The 21,862-nt window shown below is 42.0% G+C and overlaps 1 protein-coding gene across 2 annotated transcripts; it reads left to right on the forward strand.

Moving 5' to 3' along the window:
- The first annotated feature begins 6,826 nt into the window (after positions 1–6,826).
- Positions 6,827–21,431, forward strand: LOC148027452 (Actin-like ATPase superfamily protein). Of its 2 annotated transcripts, none has more exons than XM_087689144.1 (7): positions 6,827–7,288; positions 8,134–8,281; positions 9,469–9,657; positions 18,454–18,582; positions 19,191–19,438; positions 19,633–19,763; positions 20,786–21,431. In XM_087689144.1, the coding sequence occupies exons 1-7, from the start codon at positions 7,078–7,080 to the stop codon at positions 20,891–20,893; spliced, it is 1,164 nt and encodes a 387-aa protein (XP_087545270.1). In that variant the 5' UTR covers positions 6,827–7,077; the 3' UTR covers positions 20,894–21,431. The 2 variants fall into 2 exon arrangements, with proteins under 2 accessions (XP_087545270.1, XP_087545271.1); XM_087689145.1 differs by having other exon boundaries at positions 6,829–7,288; positions 19,269–19,438.
- The last annotated feature ends 431 nt before the right edge of the window (positions 21,432–21,862 follow it).

The raw sequence follows: 21,862 nt of genomic DNA on the forward strand, positions 1-21,862 counted from the left end.
ATGTTTAGCAATAGAATCTGCCATACCTAGGGAACATGCCACCAAATTTCTTTAGAAGAGGGGCCCAACTGGCACTCCCAGCACCAAACAATGCAAAACCTTTCATCCCTAGGATGGAAATCAACCCGACGAGCATATCCAGACCACCAGGACCCTACGTGACCCATCCATTGAGTGATGCTCCAATCCATTATGTGGAGGAGCCTAATGACAACAAAACCTATGTGAACCCTTAAGTCTCATATGATGAAGAGGGAAATCTAGTCTTGGTGGGTCCTAGAATGAGCGAGATTGGATGCACGTCCTAGTGATCATTGATCTCCCATTCTCAAACAAAGAGGGGATGTACAAACGGGCTGCAAAACTGTGAGTGTGTCAAAGAAGAAGCCCTTAGTGCCACTCTGCATGATGGACAAGAGCTCAAGCAGCCGACCAAGGCCTATCTCTTTCCGTGTTCCTAGCAATAGGCTAGAAGTTCACAAGATCCTCGAGTATTTGACATGCAAATTGATTGGCAACCTTGCCGCTAATCTCAAGCCTCTCAGATTCCTCCTAGACGAACCTAAGTGGAGATGGACCAAGGCGGGTAGCATCCGTACATAGCATCTTGAGACATCAAGTACATCCAAGCTATAACTTTGGAAAGTTGAGAAATAGCCAAAGTAAGCTCCAAGAAATCAAGTGTCAAGCAAAAGCAAGGCTCAGTAGTATCCAACTCCAGACAATGTAACAGGTATGTAGTAGTGGCATAGGCCAAGCAAGTCAAGATCGGTCAGGTATAAGCAAAGTACATGCCAAAAGCACATCAAAGATGGAGATCCAAATGCTACGTGAAGTGAGCTCAAGCTCAACCAATGATCCCAGAGCAAATCCAAACTCTATGTCGATCCTTGAGAGTCACTACATCAAGGTATACATCCAAGACATAGCCTGATTCCAAGAGGCATATCCAAACATAAGCAAATGGGCTTCAGCCCCAAATATTCCGGCAGCAAATAAATGTCCAAAACTGAGCAAAAAGTGGCTCAATACAAGCTCAAAACCATAGACAAACCATAGGCATACTTTCTCGTACATATAGGCACCAATCGAGCATAATCGAACATCAAATGACTATGTAGCATGGGCATAAAGTGTAATGACAGGGGGATGCCCTATTTTGGGCTGCCTATGGACTATGTAAAAAATTCAATGGTTGAGCGAATGCAACCTCAAAAGCATCTCACATCATAGGCATACATTCCCCTAGCATTCGAGGAGCATTCAGGACCAACCAGGCATCAAATGTCAATGCCAACCAAGCATAAACATAAACTGCTGATGTAAAACTCTTTGTGGCTACATGTGGAATGTGGAAAAGAGTCCTAGATTGAGGTAAATCAGTCCAAAAATCAATGGCAATGATAACCACCAATGCCGAGCATCAAGGGGGTGTTCCCAAGTGCTAAATGAAGTGTTTTCAAGCTAGCAATGAGTGCCAAGGGAGGGCTGAAGTAAAAAATGAAAATTTGTATAGGTTTTCAAGTTGTCCCAAACTAATCTGGGGCCTGTGGAAGGGTTGGGCAAGGTCAAGGCAAGGTTTGGGGAGTAGTCAAGGACCCCCAGGAGCTCCCTCTTGAAGGGCAAAGTCACCGATAGAGTGTAGGCTTCACAAGAAGCAAGAGGACATGGCTGCCTTGCTTCACAAAACCTATGGACTGAAGCAAAATAACAAAAGAGAGCTCCAATAGATGTAAAGGAATGCCTTGAGGGTGCCCAAATGGGCTGGGTAGGTGCTCGAGAAGCTGGGGAGTGACAAGAGCTCGGGAGAGTCAATTATGGTTGCCGAGAAGGAGACCCCATGAGTGTAGGTAATCGATAGGAAGTTGAAGGAGTCATGAACCAAGTCAAAATGGTCAAGCAACCATGCTTTGATACTAGTTGAAAGGTGAGAAGGATTGAAGCTTTCTTGGAAGAGCTATGGCAGGAGAGCAAGAGCAAGAAAGAGAGAGAGACCAAATGGGAACTCCAACAGTCACAATGTGTGACCAGGCCTTCCTTTATTCAAACTATCACTAAAAGAATAAAGAATAAAGTGACGGTGATGGGCGTCCGCCACCTGCAATGTGCAAAGGCGGGTACTATTAGTATAGTAATTCATGGGCTGCTAGGCAGAGGCACCATTACCCCCAACAATTCTAAGGGTTAAGAGTGTACACCATTAGTAGGATGTGCAATGTAGAACTTGAAACCCTTGAAGGTGAGGGCATAGACTTCTTTAATGGCAGTTGCATGAAGAAGTACTACCCTCCCACACACCCACTACATGAGCCGCTTATGCTAGAAGCCGCTGTCAATGTCCGCGTAGCCACCATCATTGAATTAGAGAATAAGGATGAAGAGGTAGTAGCACTAGCATACCTACACATCACGGCCATCGCTCGGCGCACACACACTTTTGAGGTCTGGATTGACGAGGGAGTTGACTTCAATGTCGTCTACCTTCTCCTCAACAGATGTAGGCATAGGATTATTGTGCTCATAGAGTTGCTTCACCCAAGGAAACAATGGCTTTTCTGGTGGGGTGATGTCAGGTTGGTGAACTTTTTCCTCATCATTTGAAGATGATGCTTCCTCCTCCTTAAGGATAGGGACAACTCTTGGGACTACTTCATAGTGGACTACTCACCACCACCATCTGTTCTAAATTTCTTCACACTTTTCATGTTTCATTCTCAACAAGTTTTAGCAATCCTTTAAACTTACCAAAAGCTTGAGCCTTATCACGAAGGAAGTACACCCACATCTTCCTACTGTAGTCATCGAAAATCAACATAAAATAAGAAGATCCCCCCAAGGCCTATGTAGGCATCTTACCGCACAAGTCAACATGCACAAACTCTAGAGGAGCCTGTGCTCTATTCTTACTTTCATGTGGAAATGCCTTTCTCTATTGCTTGCCCATCATACAAGCTTCATATGGTTCCTTCAATTCAATCACTGCAGGTAGGTGAGCAACTATACCTTGCTTGTGCATCTCCTTCAACACTGCAAATCCAATGTGTGCAAACCTATCATGCCAAAGCTTACTTGTGCCCACTCCAGCGGTGGCTATAAGAGCACTTAACTCATATACAGGTTGTTCCTTCTTTCTCCTTTGCTAACAACTTTGCCAGCATCGTCGAGAATTTTTGCACATGTCTTCTTGAACCTCACTTCATGACCAAGATACAACACATTTGAAAGCTTTTTGAGTTCACCATTGTTAGTTTCTTCTCAGGCTTTCAGTCTCAACTCCTCCTCCATAAAAAATGCACAAAACTCCTCAAAAGTCAAATATTGAGGTCTCACATGAGTATTAAGGATAGTTACTAGTCCATCAAACTTTTGTGGACAAATCCAAAGACACATGTGAGCTAGCTCCTCGCTAGTCTTTTGTACCCCAGCGCTAGCCATACGGTCATGCAGATTCTTAATCCGAGTGATGAATACTTCAATCGTCTCTCCTTCAGCAAACTTTTCCGCTCCTAGTTGATTCTCCAAGTTTTGAATCCTTGTTTGATTTCGTGTTTCATACTGACTCAATACATTCCAAGCCTCAGATGCTTTAGTTGTATGCTATGAATCAAAGTCAGAACACTGTCAAAACAACTTGTAACTAAGGCACACAATGCATCTACATTCCTTCGTTTCCAAGCTTGTAGAAGATCTGCATTCAGAGAAATCATCACACTAGAATTTGATGGGTTGGGGGTAGGCTGTGGTTTTCCCAGCACAGTCTCCAAAAGCTCATAAAAATGAATAATAGTTATAATTTTGAACTTCCACAAGGTGTAGTTTGTACCATCTAACTTGCCTTTGTTGAAGGTTGGTGGACAAATCCTCAATGTTTGAATAGCCAGTATAGTAGCACCACCTCTTGCGCCACTTCTTGATACGCCAGAACCACTTTTCGGAAGATGACATCGTTCCTCTTTGCTATTGAAGCCTTGGCTTCTTGCCCACTCTTCAATCCCTAGAGTGCCCTTGGCTCTAATACCATGTAAAAATTACACAGCGTAGCGAATAGAATCTGAGAAAGAGATAGAGAGTACACAACAGATAAGAGAAGAAAAAAAATTTCTTTAGCTCCAAACAATTGATACAAAGATGGCTCTGTCCACTTGTGCGCTTTCACTGTGAAGCTTAGATGGCAATCTAGACAAAAGATAGGTGAAGAGCTTAAGGCTAGCTGGAATAACTATGACTGGGTGAAAGATAGATGATGGATGGCTGTGAAGGGGTTTAGCTTTTATAGCCCGTGAAGGTGGTTAGGTCGGCCTGACCAACCTACCATATGAGCCTCCACTAGTCGGCCAGGGAATATTCCCTTTACCGTTGGCGGGCCGAGGGTGCTGCCCTTGGACCCCCGCCAGGGGGACCACTGGCCCCCTTGGGACCCCCCAGTCTTGCAGCCCCCAAACCCCAAAATAGGGGCCCCTGATAACTCCCTTACCCGCAACTCGATGCAATGTGCCTCGAGTTGCTATTAGCTTAACTACTTCATCTAACCCAAAGATTAGGTCCACAACGGTCACCCTTTTGCCATCTGGTCACATAGACCTCATTTGATATACAAGTCAGGACTCAACCAATATCCGTGCACATATGGCTTCTCCTCATAATGGGGGAATTAGAGCTTTGAGCACTATGGATCATTGGTGGCACCTTATGGGGTGGGGCATTGAGCATATCTAACATATGATTGTTGTGTTAGATACTCATCATCATGAATTGATGGATATAATCATAGGTGCTACTGTTTCTCCCCTATCTAATGGCCCTATCCTTTTTGAACTATGCCCTAATTATGCCATTTATGTAGAAGATCCTTATCTCTAAGACTTATTATTCCTTCACATCGACACTTCAGGTCTAAATATGAAAGCTTCTTTCACTCATCTTGCTATTCAATATAGGATGGTGTTTTGAGCTATGTCTCTGCAATTTCTAGAGTTTTGGAAGGTGTCGACATAGACAAGGATAAAGGGTAGACCATTTTCATGAAAGCTAATGATACAACTCAAAGTTTTCTTCTAGAACGTATAAATTGGTATGATATACAACTTCCTATTGAGTGGGTGGCAACTTGATATTGCATCACTCCAAGAGAAAGAGTTACTCCCACCAAAACAGATTAGTGTCCGTAATATAAAAGGAAAAATTCTTTTACTACCAAATGGTGCCCCAGAAAAAGAAAAAGAGAAAATCCCTGATATTGCTACTCCTACACAACTTGCTTTGAGGGTCTCACTGTCACAATGGGCTAATTCCTTAAAGTTCTTGACTCAAGCCTATCCTCATGCTCAAGTCTTAAATGGAGTATGTGCTCATTGTAAGAAACTAATTGAAAAAGCTGCAGTCAATGTTTTAAATGTTGTGAGTAGAGTTCTAGTATGAAGGTCATGTATACAAGGCTACACCATATTTACGCCCCCAGGATGATATGACTTGGTTTGCTGAATTACAAATAGCAAATTGGACACATCTTGCTCTTACCGGCCTTATGGAAAGAATGGACAAATTAGTGACCTTATGTGAAACATTACAAGACCTACTATAGAAACTTCAATGAAAAGTAGAAACTTTTGTATAGGTAGCTTCCCCTTCTATCTCTACTACAACTACTACTCTGATAGATGCTAGTGTTGCTTCCTATGTGTCTCCTCTTGAGATTTCTTGGGATGTCATTTCGGTAAGCATCTACAAAAAGGATGGTCTCCTCTATTCTAGTTTCCTACATTAGGATCTTTGAATGTTCACATTGTGGTGGATCCCTCTGATAAGGGAAAAGCCCCTATGCATGAAGATGCTGATAAGGTGGAATCTCTATTGTATCAAATCCAAAAGATTTATGTTCCACTTCTTCCTGAACAACAAGTTCCCTCGTAGAGTCTAAATGGTGTTGGTTTCAACTACTAGACCAATGCTACTCGACTGTATGGGTTATGCTACTAGAGCCCCTCTTTGAAATCCTTATGAGAAGCCTGCATACCAAGAACTGGATGAATATTTGAAAATGGTTTTCCCAGAATGGACATAGTGTGATTATACAACTGCTTTTGCTGAAATTGATCAACTCACTACAAAAGCTCAATTGCAAAAAGAAGATGCTCTCCAATGTGCAATGCCTCTTAAGATTGCACTAGATCATTAGGACAGAGATGATGTAAGAAGCTATATTAACAACAAAATTGATTCCAAGACTATGGGTGAATCTTTGGAGTTCAATGTTAATGAAAGTTTTTCTACATGATATTATATTGATGCCAATGCCTACAATCATAGAGTATACACTATCTCCTCCTCTGATGAAGATGGTGTTAGTGTTATTGATGATGATGATGTTGTTGATAAAAACCTTTAAACCTATAAACCCACACCATGAGCATCATGATCCTGAATTCCTCAATGCTCATTCGTCCTCTAAAGACAACGACAAGAAACCTGAGAAACTTGGTGTACCTGAAAAGGTAGGAAATTTTCCTATTTGGTCTATAGATGTATATGATGTATGTATATGTTGGTTAAAAGTTATCGGATAAACGAAATACTAATTGAGTTGTTGTCGTGAATGCGATAACACATGGTTTTGTAGGAGGACTTAGGCAATTCCACCCACAAATCAAATTGGCCATTGCTCATATATGTGTGTGTGTGTGTGTGTGTGTGTGTGTATGAGAAATTTACTCGAATTTTAAATGATTTAAGTGAATACCCTCCGACTTTACCTTTGTATGTAAGGGCTTAGACATTTGTTGCTTTTGTAAGTTTCTCTTTCTTTTATGCTTAGTTTCTCTCTCTTTTATGTTTTGGGGTTTGTTTTTCTTCAATCAATTGTCGTAGAATTGTTGAATCTATAATTGATGATTCTCTTTCTGCTGCCACCCACTGCGACCATAGCGAGGCTCTCCTGCCCCCTTTTTTCATCAATCCTCGATCGATCGTGAGGAAATGCTTCTACTGCGACGAGTTATAGGCAGATCTTGTCCATCCTCTGCATAGTTTGCAGCGGCCATAAGTACCAGATCGATCCTTCTTGATTCGCAGAGAGCAGGCATGAAAAGATCCCGCCGTTCCAAGCTGTGGGAATTCGAGGCCGAGATTCCGATCAGAGATGAGGACAGGGACGTGGTTCTAGGGGTGGATGGGGGAGCTACCTCGACTGTCTGTGTCTGCATCGCGGTGCCGAATTCAGATTCGTTTCACGAGTCTCCTCCTGTCCTTGGACGTGCGGAGACGGGAGGTTCTAACCGCAACAGTGTTGGAGGTAGCCGTAGCCATTTCAATTCTTCCTGTAATTCTGAAATCACGTGCTTGATTTTGCCAAACGGTAACAGATTAAATGTTGCTATATGTGTTTTCTCAAGACAAATACCCACCATCTTTCATACATTGTGAATTATGGGAATATCATGAGCTTCTACGAGGGAAGGATTGCATACCTAGCTGCAAAAGCTCATGATGTCGAACACTATAGGGAAAAACAAGGGAAAAGAGCCCCACATGGGAGAATGCTAAAAACCTCTCGTGAAATGAAGAGCAAAACCTAGATCGGTCATACTTGGAGTGATGCTGGAACTTGTACATGTTCTGATTCCAGTCAAGTGGAGTGGAAGCGGTGATGGCTGGCTTGGCCCTTGAAGGTGGATTGATATAATACAGCATGAGTAAAAATGAAGGATATCAAAGAAGGAGGATTCAGAATATTTCTCAAAAGATGATGAATGATTCGCTGTATTGTTCAGGATGTTAATATAAGGACATTGCGAGTATATTATGTGCTATAAGAAAGTTTTTGATAAATAAGATGGATCACCTTGAGAGAGAACTTTTCTTCATGATCATTTTGTCACCCCTGGCATGGCATCTGAAACAAGTGGATTGATCAATCAATGGCACTGTTATGTGTATGCATGTGATCGAATAAGTTTTAATTGACAAGCCATCCAATCCTTTAGCTTGACTGATTAGTTCATTAGAAGTAGTCAGATTTCATGCATTCGATGTAGTGGACATTAGAGGGATGTAGCTGAGATTAGAGGCACATGGTCTGTATGTGTGATCCAGTTGAAAGAATCTAGCTGATTGTGCATGCTCATTCTTTTTTCCCAGACGATGCAGCCAAACTTGCTATAGAGACAGTGCTTGCAGGGGCCCTTATGAAAGCAAACAAGAGCCGCACTGCAGTCCGAGCTGTTTGTGTGGGTATGTCTGGGGTGGATCATCCTTCTGATCAACAACACATATTACATTGGCTCCGGTTAGTTTCAGAATCTTTCTATCTCTTCTTACTGGCTTGCATCTTTTCTTGCTGGTGAATTTCCAACTTTGTTAAACTGTTCGATATAGCAAGCTGGTTTATGAAAATCAAAGTATCGGTGTTCATGGACATGATTTCTGGCTGTGTCGATTTGTCACATGGTGCGTCATGCTCTCAACAGGTTATTATCAAAGTAAAATGTGGTTCACCTATTAGAATTTACTAGGGAAAGCTTCAGTTCCTCTCAGAAGTATTGGTGTATGATAGCTGCTGTAGGGCTAAGATATTACTGGGACTTATGCTCTTGTGCTTGTGTCTTTGCCAACTAATCCAATGTGTTCAGAGGTTTGGTCAATTGGGGCTATAGCCCATGGAGCATCCCTAGTAACTCAAATGAATCAAGCAAAGTTACTTTGTGTTCGTCCATAATTGCAAGCATGTTTGAAGACTCAAAGTTCAATCTACTGCCATAAATTCAGTGGCCATCCTTGGTGAGGTGGAGCTGTAGTAGAGTTCTTGTGCTGATATGTTGATGCATGAAGCTCTTTAAAATATGGGAAATCAGTGCAGGTTGCTTGGAGTTGGATGAGATGGTTTTACTGATGGCATGTATGCAGCAAACACACTTCCAAGTAGTCAAAATGTCATTTATTGGTCACCAAAATGCTCCAAGTTTCTCCTACGAAAGCACACTGTTATGAGTGACTTCAGACTCCAGACCCCTGTAGCAGTGAGGCGAGTGCACTATAGTTGATGCTAGGTGTGATCATTGATAGTGTGCTCTATAGCACTTGTGCCTTACTAGCTACTCTCCTTGTATGAATTTCTAAGACTTTGGGCATCAGAGAAATCTTAAATGCATGTCTGGTAAATGACATGGAGTACTTCAAACGAAGGACAAGATGTGAATGGTTATGAACACTTGTAACTTTTATTACAGTCAAATTGTAATGTCAAAGCTACTAAGTTGGACAACAATCAGAAGAGTTATCCCAAATTATGGAGTGTGGCAGGATAATTCATTTAGTTTTAAAATATGTTATTGAGAACCTTGAGGAATGGGATTATATTTTTATGCTGCAAGAAGATCTTTGTGGAACAGCTGGAAATATTTCTCAAAGAGTGCATGTTAGTTAATCAAAAAATACTTGAAGGGAGATATCTCACAAATTTCCTCAATATTGCAGGGAGATATTTCTAGGTGATGTGGAGCTAGCAGTGTACAATGATTCTGTGGCTGCATTGGCAAGTGGTACATTTGGAAGACTGCATGGCTGTGTGCTTGTAGCAGGAACAGGTGCAATAGCTTTTGGTGTTAATGAAGATGGACAAGAAGCAAGAGCAGCTGGCGTTGGAGCTATACTTGGTGAAGGCAGGTGATTGGATTGGTGAATAACAAGTTTTTTTGGCAAATCAAAATCCATCTCCAATAGTGTTACTCTGAAAAATTTCAGCAACCTAATCTTATGTGAAAGGTTTTTATTTTAGAGAGCAACCATGAATGTTTTATGGAATGAAGCTTTGACTGTATTAGATTATCTCATGGCTTGGAAGTGTTTATTCAGGAGTTTACGTTGCTATATGTGCTCTCTTTTCTGCTTGATGGTGCTTCCCTGTTTCAAATCTTTGTAAAGATTACTGGGTGATTTTGATGTCTTTCTTACAGTTCATGGCTCTGCAAAAATACAGTTCCATTTTACCCTTTTGGATTTCATGCCTGCTTTACATGTGGACGAATTTGCCACATTTTTCTAAACAAATGTCAGAAGGAAAGAAAGAAGTGAACATGTATCTTGCGCAATACCCATTTTATGGATGTTCATGCATGCTGCTTTGCTATTGTTGGCTGGCCCACTAGTTCTATACTCGCATGGCATGAGATTGGTGGCATTTGAATTCCTACGTATACCTTGTTTCTGTCAGAAAGTGGATGTAGCAACGGAAGCATAAACATGTGTTGAAATAAACATCCATATATTCAACACGAGACAATTGCATACAACAGTGAGTCACTGGTTATGTGGGCACTAACACGTGCTTCTCTCTCTAGTAGAAGATCCACAAATATGATGATGATGGAGTGACTAGGGAGTGAATAAATAGGACAAAAATATGTCCTCAATATGATCAGGTAGGCTGGCATTTAATGCTGGTTGTGTTGCGGGTAAAGGCGCCTCTACCTAGCTGCTTGTGTATTACTACACTGACAATACTCGCCACTGCACACTGTAGGTGGCGGACACCCGTCACCATCACTTTATTCTTTATTCTTTTAGTGACAATTTGAATAAAGGAAGGCCCGGTCACACATTGTGATTGTTGGAGTTCCCATTTGTGTCTCTCTCCCTCTTCTTGCTCTTGCTCTCCGCCATAGCTCACTTCCAAGCAAGCTTCGATCTTTCTCACCTTTCAACTGGTATTAGAGCTTGATCATGGAGCTTGGCCCGGTATTACTTCAGTCCGGATTGAAGACCTAGAGCTTGGAGCTTCAATGCTAGCTATGGCTTCTTTCCCCCGAGGTAAGATTTCATCTCCCACCTTTCCCTGGTCCTCATAGGCTCTTTGTAGGTGTTTCTTGGCGTCATTGGATACCTTGTATGCCCCCATTTGCCCTCTTATCCTTAGCATAATCAGCAGGCCCCACACGTTTTTTTTGCGTCTGTTTCAAAATCTGGCTCAAAAATCCCATTTTTTCTCATATCTCGAGTATCCGGAACCCGATTTAGGCAAGGTAAGAGTCTAACTTGAGGTTTTGGCACGCTTGGGATGCGATGACGATGTCAAATCTGTCAAATTTTGATCACAGTATTTTCTGCAAGAGATCTGAGTTGATTTATAGAAAGAACATGCTATGCTTTTAGCTTATGTGATGCTCCCGAGACTTGGTATTTGATGCCCAGATGCTTTGGGGATGTTTGCTCAATGTTTTGAGATGCTTTGGGACTTGGTTTGAGCTTCCATAGCTCGATTTATGCAGGGATTTACTGTTGTACGTTGTTTGGGCAGCAAGGTTTTATCAGGGACGGCTTATGCATAATGCTCTTTGTTGACATTCGGGTATCCTATTAGATGTATTGATGCTTAATCATCATGGTTTATGTCCGGATATACTATTTGAGAGCTATTGAGCCTTGATTTGGATGCGGACACTTCGTTATTGGTTGGGATTTATGCTATCTTGGTTGACATGTTATTTGACCTTCAGTTTGGTTATGCCTATTGGTTTCAGGCTATGTCTTCGGAATATGCAATGAAGTATTGACCTTCGGGGTACGACATTGAGCTTGTCTTTGATTCCGGATCTTCATTTGAGCTTGAGCTCTGCTTTGGAATGCATTTGATGCCCCGTCTTGGATATACATATGGCATGTATGTTACCTATGTCTGACTGGTCTTGACATGCTTAGCCTATGCCACTACTACATGCTAGTTACATTGTTTGGAGCCAATTGCTACTAGTGCCTTGTCTTGGCTTGCATCTAGCTTTCCGGAACTTACTTGGGATATTTCTTGGCTTGCCAGACTTGTATTTGGGATACAATTGATGTCTGTGGATGCTTTAATTGGAGGCTATGGAGTCTGTATGCTCATGATGTCTTATTGATGTCTGGTCTTGGATCTTTCGTCACTTGTGCTCTCATATGTATTTCTTGAGCTTCTTGGCTTGATCCATACGGCTTTTGTGCCAATGGGAGCATCGTTGGATGTTTGACAGACATTGAGCAGGTGGTTTATGCTATTGAGCTTTGAGTCTTCTAAGATTGGGATCTTCTTCACTTGGATGTTGCATGGTTGATATACCGTGGTCCACATACATGTACTTGGGCTGATTTGGGCTTCGCACTCCGTGAGCATATACCTCTTTGTGTCAGGTCTTGCCAGTTTTATGTACACTTTGTCCTATTACACAGGGGGTGTGCCGGTTTACTGATAGATTTGTTTGATATGCTTGGGTATTTACTCGATGTCTGTATGATTGTCATATGTTGATTTATGTCCGCTTGATGCTGGTTATGCTTTGACAGTCAGTGGTTGACTCGGTGTATTGATTTTGCCTATAGTTTGCTCTCATTGTACCTGGCTGTAATTTATTACAGCAAGCAGTTATGTATTGGCTGATGTGGAATTTTCATGCTGAATCATCTTGATTTTATGTACTTTTGATGGTACTTGGTGGGCAGCATCATTAGCTATCAGTTCGAGGTCAATTTGCCTTGGTTTTGGTGGTATTTTAGCTGTTTACAGCAGAAAACAACAAGCAGTTTTGAATAGTCTGCACTGTTTAAGATTGCATTGTGGGTTCTTCTTTCGCTGACAGTACTATCTTCAACATCACTAAGCTTGATGGTACGAATTATGTCTATTTGAAGAGCCAAGTTTGGCAGGTATTGGTGCAGAAATCGTAGATAAAGTCACTAAGGATGCATGGCGAGCAGCCTGAAACGATGACTGATGACGAGTGGGATGTGCTTGATGAGTTATGCAAGTCCACCCTCATCTTGTTTCTCATTGAACATGTGCATTACAGTGTGGTTGAGGAAGCAAAGAGTGCTTGGTAGCTTTGGGATAAAATTAATAACCTCTATGACAAGAAAAGTCGAGCAAGTCAGATGTATTGATTGAAGCAGCTTAAGTCAGAAGTCTTAGCTGTGTTTCAGAGATGGCTTGCATTGGTCGAGAACCAGACTGGGCATAGATTGAAATGCCTTGGGATTGACAATCGGGGAGAACATGTGTCACGTACTTTTGAGCCACTATGTGATGAGAGGGGTATTAAGCGTCATTTGACTGTCCTCTATATCCACCCTAGAATGGTTTGGCTGACCGGATGAATAGAACCATCCAAGAGCGTGTACGCAGTATGCTTAGCCATATAGGCTTACCATAGAGCTTTTGGACTGAGGCAGTCTCAGTACAGCTGTGCATGTCATAAATAGATTACCTTCTCGTGGTTTGAATTTTCAGGTTATAGAGGAGGTATGGATTGGGAAACCTCCGTCTTATGCGCATCTACATGTCTTTGGATGTGAGGTATTGTGCCATGTACCCAAAGACAAGGGTACTAAGTTGGATCCTAAGAGTGTTAAATGCATTTTCCTTGGCTATGAGGATGCATGTGAGATGGGTTACCGCCTCTAGGATCTGCAAGCGCGGAAAGTTATCTGCAGCCATGATGTAGTCTTCCATGAAGACAAGATGCATAGGCAGCTTGAGAAGGTGATAGAGATACGCAGGGTTATATTCCAGCAGGAGTCACATGCTCCTGCACAGCCAGTTGGACAGCCTGTAAGCAGTAGTTGGTACACATGGCCAGGGTGTTGGACCGACCGCAGAGCTTGCTGTGAGACGGTCCACTAGAGATAGACGTCCACCTGATAGATTTGAGTCCTCGATGCATTATGTCTTGGCTATAGATGCAGGAGAGCCTCTTACCTATGATGAGGCTATGCACAGGGGTGACAGTCACTCCTGGGAGAGAGCTACAGTCTGAGATAGACTCCCTGCATAAAAATATGACTTGGGATTTGGTTGCATTGCCTCAGGGCAAGAAGGCTTTGCTATGTAAATGGGTGTACAAGCTGAAAAGTACCCTTGGAAACCCCAAGCCGGCTTGTCACCAAGGGTTTTAAACATGAGCATGGAGTTGACTCTGATGAAGTTTTTTTTCCTGTGGTCAAGATGACCACCCTACTCTTGGTTTTGGCCTTAGTCGTGCAGCTTGACTTGGACTTGTACCAGATGGATGTCAAGACTACATTCTTGCATGGGGATTTGCATGATAAGATATACATGGAGCAGTCTAAGGGCTTTGCAGAACCTGGCAGGGAACATCTAGTGCGCAAGTTGAAGAAAAGTCTTTATGGCTTGAAGTTGGCACCTAGGGAATGGTATCATAAGTTTGATGTCTTTATACAGACACAGGGCTACAGCAGGAGTGCTATGGATCGGCGTCTTTACACGAAGAAAGCCCATGATGACTCATTGCTTATTTTGGTACTTTATGTGGATGATATGCTGATAGCAGGGAAAGCTCATGATGAGCTGGATGCTCTTAAATCTCAGCTGAAGTAGAGCTTTTAGATGAAGGATTTGGGACAAGCCTCTCACATTCTTGGTATGCGCATTAAGCGCAATAGGTATCAGGGACTACTCTACCTCTCACAGAGGGAGTACATTCATAAAGTTCTGAAGCGTTTCGATATACAGGACGTAAAGTCTATTGGCTGTTCATTATCTTCTTATGTGAAGGTTGCATAGGCCGATTGTCCGCAGACGGATGAGTAGAGGGTTGAGATGGATGTGGGCAGTTTGATGCATGCCATGATAGCCACTTGTTCAGATATTGTCTTTGCAGTTGGTGTTGTGGCACGCTATATGGCTACATCTTGCAAAAAGCATTGGGATGCTATAAAGGGTATCATGAGATACCTGAAGGGTACAACAGATATGTGTATTTGCTATGATAGCTAGGATACAGGAGTTGTGGGCTACACAAACTCTGATTATGCAAGACATGCAAATAGTAGGAAGTTCACTTTCGACTATGTCTTTACCTATGCCGGAGGTGTTGTTTCTTGGATATTCAGGGTTCAGAAGTGTACGGATCTCTCTATCACTGAGGTTGAGTATGTTGCGGCCACTGGGTCTTGCAAGGAGGCCATATGATTGGGCTGTTTGGTTTATAACCTTGGGATTGATGCTGTACCTACGCTGCATTCGGATTCTATGAGTGCTATTCAACTAGCCAAGAATCGGATCTTCCATGCGAAGACGAAACACATTGAGGTGAGGTATCACTTCATACGTGGGGTCCTGGAGGACAATTCTGTTGACCTTGTCAAGATCTCCACTGACGAAAATCTTGCAGATCTGCTCACGAAAAGCCTCACTACTGAACGCTTTGCCTTCCTCAGAAGATTGATGGGCGTTGGATGAGATGACGTTTTTCCTCATCCTGTTGTACATGTGTACATTGTACTGTCTTTTCTTTTTCTTTTCACTCCTCATTGGGACAAATTCGCCTTTAAGTGGGAGGTTGTTGGGGGTAAAGGCGCCTTTACCTAGCCGCCTGTGTATTACTACATTGACAGTAACCGCCACTGCACATTGCAGGTGGTGGGCGCCCGTCACCATCACTTTATTCTTTTAGTGACAGTTTGAATAAAGAAAGGCTCGGTCACACATTGTGACTGTTGGAGTTCCCATTTGTCTCTCTCTCTCTTCTTGCTCCTGCTCTTCGCCATAGCTCACTTCCAAGCAAGCTTCGATCCTTCTCACCTTTCAAGTTGTCTAGCTTTAAAACATGCATAGATTCATACATGAGCTGAACATATTTTCTAGCACCCTCTCTGAGATCATGGGTGATCTGATACAATGCAATGGTTCAATGACAATGAATCATAAACCATAGAATCACCAAGTAGAACCATGGATACCCAAGTAGTGGGTGCGCAAGCCACTACCAAGGTGCCTTGGAGAAAATGTGATGTCGATGTTGATCGTATGAGTACTTGAAAATGGAGAAGATCATAGCATATCTCTGTGTTTGTCGCAATGTCTCTCAGTAGCATATATGAACATCCTGTCAAAAATGTCTCTAGAATATACATGACCATGGATTCCTCGCCTTTGGCCAGACTGCCAAAGTGTCTCCTCATGTGAGCTCATGGTTAGGAACCGATCCCGTTCTTTGTCAGACAACCCAGCATGAACCTAGATGTTAATACATGTTCCAGGATTTGAAGCTACCAAACTTCGATCAATGTGTCAGGAAAGTTCCTCTTTGGATCCTGTGCATCTATATAGATGTATAGATGAGACATGGCTGCCCCATTTGTCCACCCTTTCACACACTCTCTTTGGCAATGGAGAGTCATGAGGGATACCATCATCACCACTAGTAAGCAACAGAGGAATGGGCCATCGATCCCTTCCCGTGAGCCGAAGAAGCCGATCCTTTTCGTGCCTTGGCTCTCTATTTGGCCGGAGGATTGGAGTGTGAGTCGGAGGTAGATGATGACTTGTCGGAGGAGTCCGTATCTTGCTTCATCTTCTTCTCCTTGTGCTTCTTGGAAGCCGCTAACTCTTTGTAGTCCTTCCGTGAACGACCTTTCTTCTCATAGTGGCAACATTGGGTCTTTGACATCTTTAAATTGACAGGAGTGGATGATGTGTGTGCTCTCAAAGCATTTGCCACTCCATCAAACACCAAAGGGAGTTTGGAGAGTACGAGCCCAATAAGATGAGCCTCTTGAAGGGCAGATTGCATTTGTCAAAGTTGGTCTTTGATTTGGGTCACAGGAAGTAGAAAAGAGTGGACAGTATCTTTGGCCTCGAACGTAATTTGCTGGAGCTGTCTATAAAGAGTGAATTGCCCTCATAGTGGAAGGTGCCGTATATATCAGCTGCAACTTCATCCATAGGTCAGAAGATGTCTTGTAGGAGGTATCCGCCGGTAGGACTTCTTTAGAAATACACCGAAGCAAGGCTGAATAGGCATGTGCATCGTCCGAATCCCATGTAAGCACCGCTTCCTCATGGTTGTCTTTATCAAAATCGTCTGGTGTCAAAGTAGGATGTTGAGGACAAGGAATAGCTCCACATACTATGTACCATAACCACTTCTGCACAAACCGAGCTTTCATCAGAGCACTCCATGTGAGATAGTGAGGTCCATGTAACTTATCGTCAGTGGATGTGCACAGAGGAGCCATTTATAGAGGATGAGAAGATAAGGAGAGAAAGGAAGGTATTTGGAGAGGGAACACAGCCAAACCGCAAGCACAGATAAGGAGAGAAAGGAAGGTATTTGGAGAGGAAACACAGCCAAACCGCAAGCACAGAGTGGAAAAAATGAGAGGTCACATGCAGTATTCACCAAAATCTGACCAAAACAAGAAGAAATCTGCTGCAAAAAGTTCAAAAAAAAAAAGCCAAAAACTGCCTGAAATAGCAAAAAAGGCCTGATGATGCAATTGCCCAGCTAGGAGAGATGCAGAAACACTAAAATGCAGGCTGAACACTGCCACCAACAGGAGAAAACTGTTGCAGATGCAGGCTAGATCAGAAATGCAGGCAGCGGAGGGGCTGATCCTGGCTCTACGGATGCTGACGGCAGCAAATGCAGCATTAAATGCAGAAAAACGGGTCACCTTGATCAGAGCAGCCGCCTGATCAGCAATGGTCAAAATAGTCTTGAAATCAACAAAGAAAACATAGCAAGAGCACAAAACTTGAAATTTGATACCATGTCAGAAGTGGATGCAGCAATGGAAGCATAAACATGTGCTGAAATAAACTACTGAACTTCAAGACAAAAGAGAAAGGAAAGAAGGAACATTGAAGAACACAATACAGATGAGAACTCAGATGTACGCTCGGGAAATGGAATTTGTATATCCAACATGAGACAATTGCATACAACAGTGAGTCACTCGCTGTGTGGGCACCGGCACTTGGTCCTCTCTCTAATAGAAGATCCACACGTGGTGATGATTGAGTGACTGGGGAGGAAGAGCCTGAATAAATAGGACAAAAATATGTCCTCAGTATGATCAGGTTGGCCAGCAATAAATGCTAAATATAACCAAAATGAAGACCATAAAAAATGCCTAAAATAATCTAAATAGTGCCTAGCCCTAAAACACGCATAGACTCACACATGAGCTGACATATTTACTAACAGTTTCTTCCATCCTGATTTAGTGGCTTGTGAGTGTTATGTGTTGGGTAGGGAGGGAGTTTGGGCTCCCCATTTGATAGCTTTTGTTGTGTTGTTTAAAACTCAAAAGGGATTTCGTTCTTGCTTCGTGGGGGATGGTTATGGCAATCCTTTGCTTATCCCATGTTATTGTAAGACTTCTTCCTTTCTCCACTCTCAATCTCATACATGTTTGTCATTCGTCCCTAGCTGGGTGGACCATTTTCTCTCTTGGATGGATCACTATCCTATGCTTAGTGTATGTGGCTAAATCTCTACTCAGTTTTATTGAGTCACATCTCATGTCAGTCCTCATTTAAAAAGAGTGGATATCACAATTTGAGATTTTATGGTTTGAAGTGTGTGTTATAAATGGTCAAGTTGTTCCATTAACGTAAGAATCTGTTTTTAGATGTCTCCAGCAGGTTGACTCATAAGTTTGAAGTATTCCTGAAAATGTCTTTTTTGGCAGTGGCTACTTTATAGCACAACAGGCTTTAGCTGCTGTCATGCGAGCCCATGATGGACGTGGCCCTTACACAAGTCTCACACAAGCTATTACACAGAGACTGGGACTTTCCTCACCTGACGAAATCATCGGGTAGTTTTTGTGCAGTCCAATTTTTTGTGTTTCTTACTGAGTTTGAGATGCTATCCCTGTTGCATATCACATTTTAGACCTCTGTTACTCGGTTCAATTATGCTTGTAAACCATACTAGTCTGTTATCTGGATCTTTATTGAACTTCTCTCCCAAATCCAATGGCAATTGCATGAGTATGTTAATGCTTCATTTACAAAATCTTCCTTTACATTATGACATTTCTTTATCTTAAAAGAACTTGTACATCATTTTTGTTTCTCTGGTACTTAAATTTACCCCATGCTTTACTTGTGGTCAGATGTGTTTTGTCTGGTTTGAAGATGTAAGTTAATGTCAGATGTGGGTTAGCTGTTTCGCAGATGAAAGTTAATGTTAGATGTCCTTCTGTCATCTGTAGCTGAAAGTAGGTGTCCTAGCTGTGCAGCCACTGTAATTGCATTTTCCCTCACACATCTTTTTCTTTATTATCATATTCTTTGATTGACCTGGTTGCATTACTTTGTTTTATGTGTATAGTCTTCTAATATGATATTTTAAACTTGTAATTTTGTGCTGCTGGGTTCCAATACAGTATGTGTATTGTTTGTTTTACTTTGTGTGATTTAGGGCTGGGTTTGCTCTGCAGGCTGTGCAAGGGACTTGGCTGATAAGCATTGTAGTATCTGCTGATTCCAACTTTGGCAGGTGGACTTACAAAGACCCCTCGTGGGCTCGCATTGCTGCACTTGTTCCCACTGTTAAAGCATGTGCAGCAATGGGTGATACAGAAGCTGAGAAGGTGCTAAATGCCGCTGTAGAAGAGCTTGCTTCCAGCGTGAGAGCTGTTGTCAAAAGGCTGAAGCTTGCAGGAGAAGGTAAATTGCAATTCTTTCTGTAGCCTGTAGGGTAGGCTGAGTTCAGCACCTGTTTCAATTCGGTGGATTCTCAACATTTGTAGTCAATTTAGAACGTAACACGGATCTTAAAACACTTGCAGTGGTTGTGTCATTCTATCTTTCACATGAACTTCCAGATGATGGTTGATTATGCTTACAATTCTCTTCTGTAGATGGAAAGAAACCATTTCCTCTCGTATTGGTTGGTGGGGTGTTGGAAGTTGATAATGAATGGGATGTCTGCACACAGCTGATACATCATGTATCTCAAATGTTTCCAAATGTGCAACCTCTCAAACCCAAGGTAAGGCATATCTTGTTTGTCAGTCATTATGCCAGCCTCTACTGCATGGCGAATGCACCTATTTGCCCCCAAATATACAAAGTAAAAGGTGTTATTCTGCATACATTTATGCATTGTTTGTGTCATGTTTTTGGCTGCTCCCATGTATTTAGAGATGCACATCTGTGTTTAACTATCCCAAGAATCTTTCCGTTAATACATTAGTGCTGATAGACTTTCATAAAGTGTTCATTCCATTAGGTGTTCTCCTGCATCCACTGCATCTCTGCATTTATCAAGTCAATGTAGTGACAGGTGGCTGCCTATGAATGATCATACTTAATTTCCCTTCATTTAATGCTTTTGTATAGGAATTCGAGCTGACTTAGCATAAACAAGCTGCCGTCTAAATCAGAGCCTTCAACATCAATACTTTGGTCAATCCCTGTAGTAGGTCTCCAGCAGTCTTCACCATATTGCAATTTGCATAGCCACCATGACTTTATCCATTAATTACATAGCCCCAGCTCTTTTCCTCTTGGAATTCCCTGTTGTCCCTTGTCATTAGCAGTTGTATATGTTTCTAAATTCTAGTGACAGCCATTTGAATCTTTCATTAATCAGCTGGTTCGGGATACTCTGTTCATGGTTCTTATACCCAGCAGGGCTACTACTGCAGGATGTCATTGAGATCTTTACTAGCTTGGCTCACAAGCACACACCCTTAGCACTAGGATGGTAGTAGGTTACATATTTGTCAGATAGCCTTTGTACTGGCATTGTGCTCCAATGGGATATGGCACATCCTCGAGAGACATTATCTTTTTGTTTATTTTCTTAGATATAGCCTCAGGCACACTTGCAATGCATAAGTGCTATTTATAGTGTTATCAGAATGTGTCTGTGATCTCTTTGTGTAATGCACATTCGCTAGTATTGATATAGACATAATAAGTTGAGCGTGTACTCAGTTTTACTACCAGTTCAATGAGTCTTTTTTGCTTGGCTACTTTCAAGATTGCTGACCCAGTATGGTCATACAGATAGAGCCTGCCATGGGAGCAGCAATGCTTGCTTGGACCGTTCGGTCAAACTCTAAGGAAAAGAAGTGTGAAAGCAATGGAAAGATGGCAAGTTACATGCTTCCATGACACTGAACTAAGATTAGCCGTTGTACAGGCAGCCGAAAGAAAACATTCAAATAAGAGGCGGAGCATACCCTTCAGAGACAAATTTACAGGATTGATTCCTTCATTCTTTAAGATATTGGCCAACAATACATCACCCACTTTCTTATTGCACCATGCATTCTCATGCATCTGTACCTTCGGTGTTGAGAAAATTGTATTATTCAACGTTTCTGATATCCATCATTTCCTCTGAAGTCCTCATATTACAATGAAAGTCCTATGAAGATCTAGGTGTAGCACAGATGAATGCACCTTGGAGGCTGTGGATACTGGTTCTATTTTATCTGTATAACTATCAAAGCAGGTTAATGATGTGCGGCAATCATTAATGATTGTGGCTTTTGTCCTCTACATATTGCTGTGGCCTGCTATGTAACTAGGACTAAGGCACCACGAGTGTCCAAGCGAGCCAAAGGCATTGACATTAACCATAATTAAGGCATCGGGTGATTGGTTTAAAATTGATCTTGAGAATATTTGAACTTTTTGCCCTCTACAAGGCATTGGGTGATTGGTTTAAAATTGATCCTCTACTTTTGGGCTCTCTTGAGGTTATTTTTTGAATACTTAGTTTAGGTTTCTCTTTCACTGATAATTTAATAGATGGCTGCAACTACTGTTCTTTCATGGTCTTAGCCACCTAAGAGGATGTTTTTAATCATTGCTGTTACGTGGTGTCTTTAATGTCTTATTGTTTCTGTTGCTTTTATCTATATTGATATATATAACTTATTAAAGTTACAATCTATAGATTAAAATCATCATAGCTCTTGTTCACATGATGATCGTAAGTCCTTATTTTCCTCTTGATGTGGCATGACAATATTCGGAGCACCTTTTTGCATCTTTCATGGTTTATAGTTGCAACTTCAATATGTAAATCATTTTTCACCTTCAATAGACAATAATAGAGTTCCATGGTGCGTATGA

The sequence above is a fragment of the Lygodium microphyllum genome, chromosome 12, assembly GCF_053477565.2.
Source record: "Lygodium microphyllum isolate KBCC chromosome 12, Lygodium_microphyllum_v1.1.10, whole genome shotgun sequence".
NCBI classification, from domain to species: Eukaryota; Viridiplantae; Streptophyta; class Polypodiopsida; order Schizaeales; family Lygodiaceae; genus Lygodium; species Lygodium microphyllum.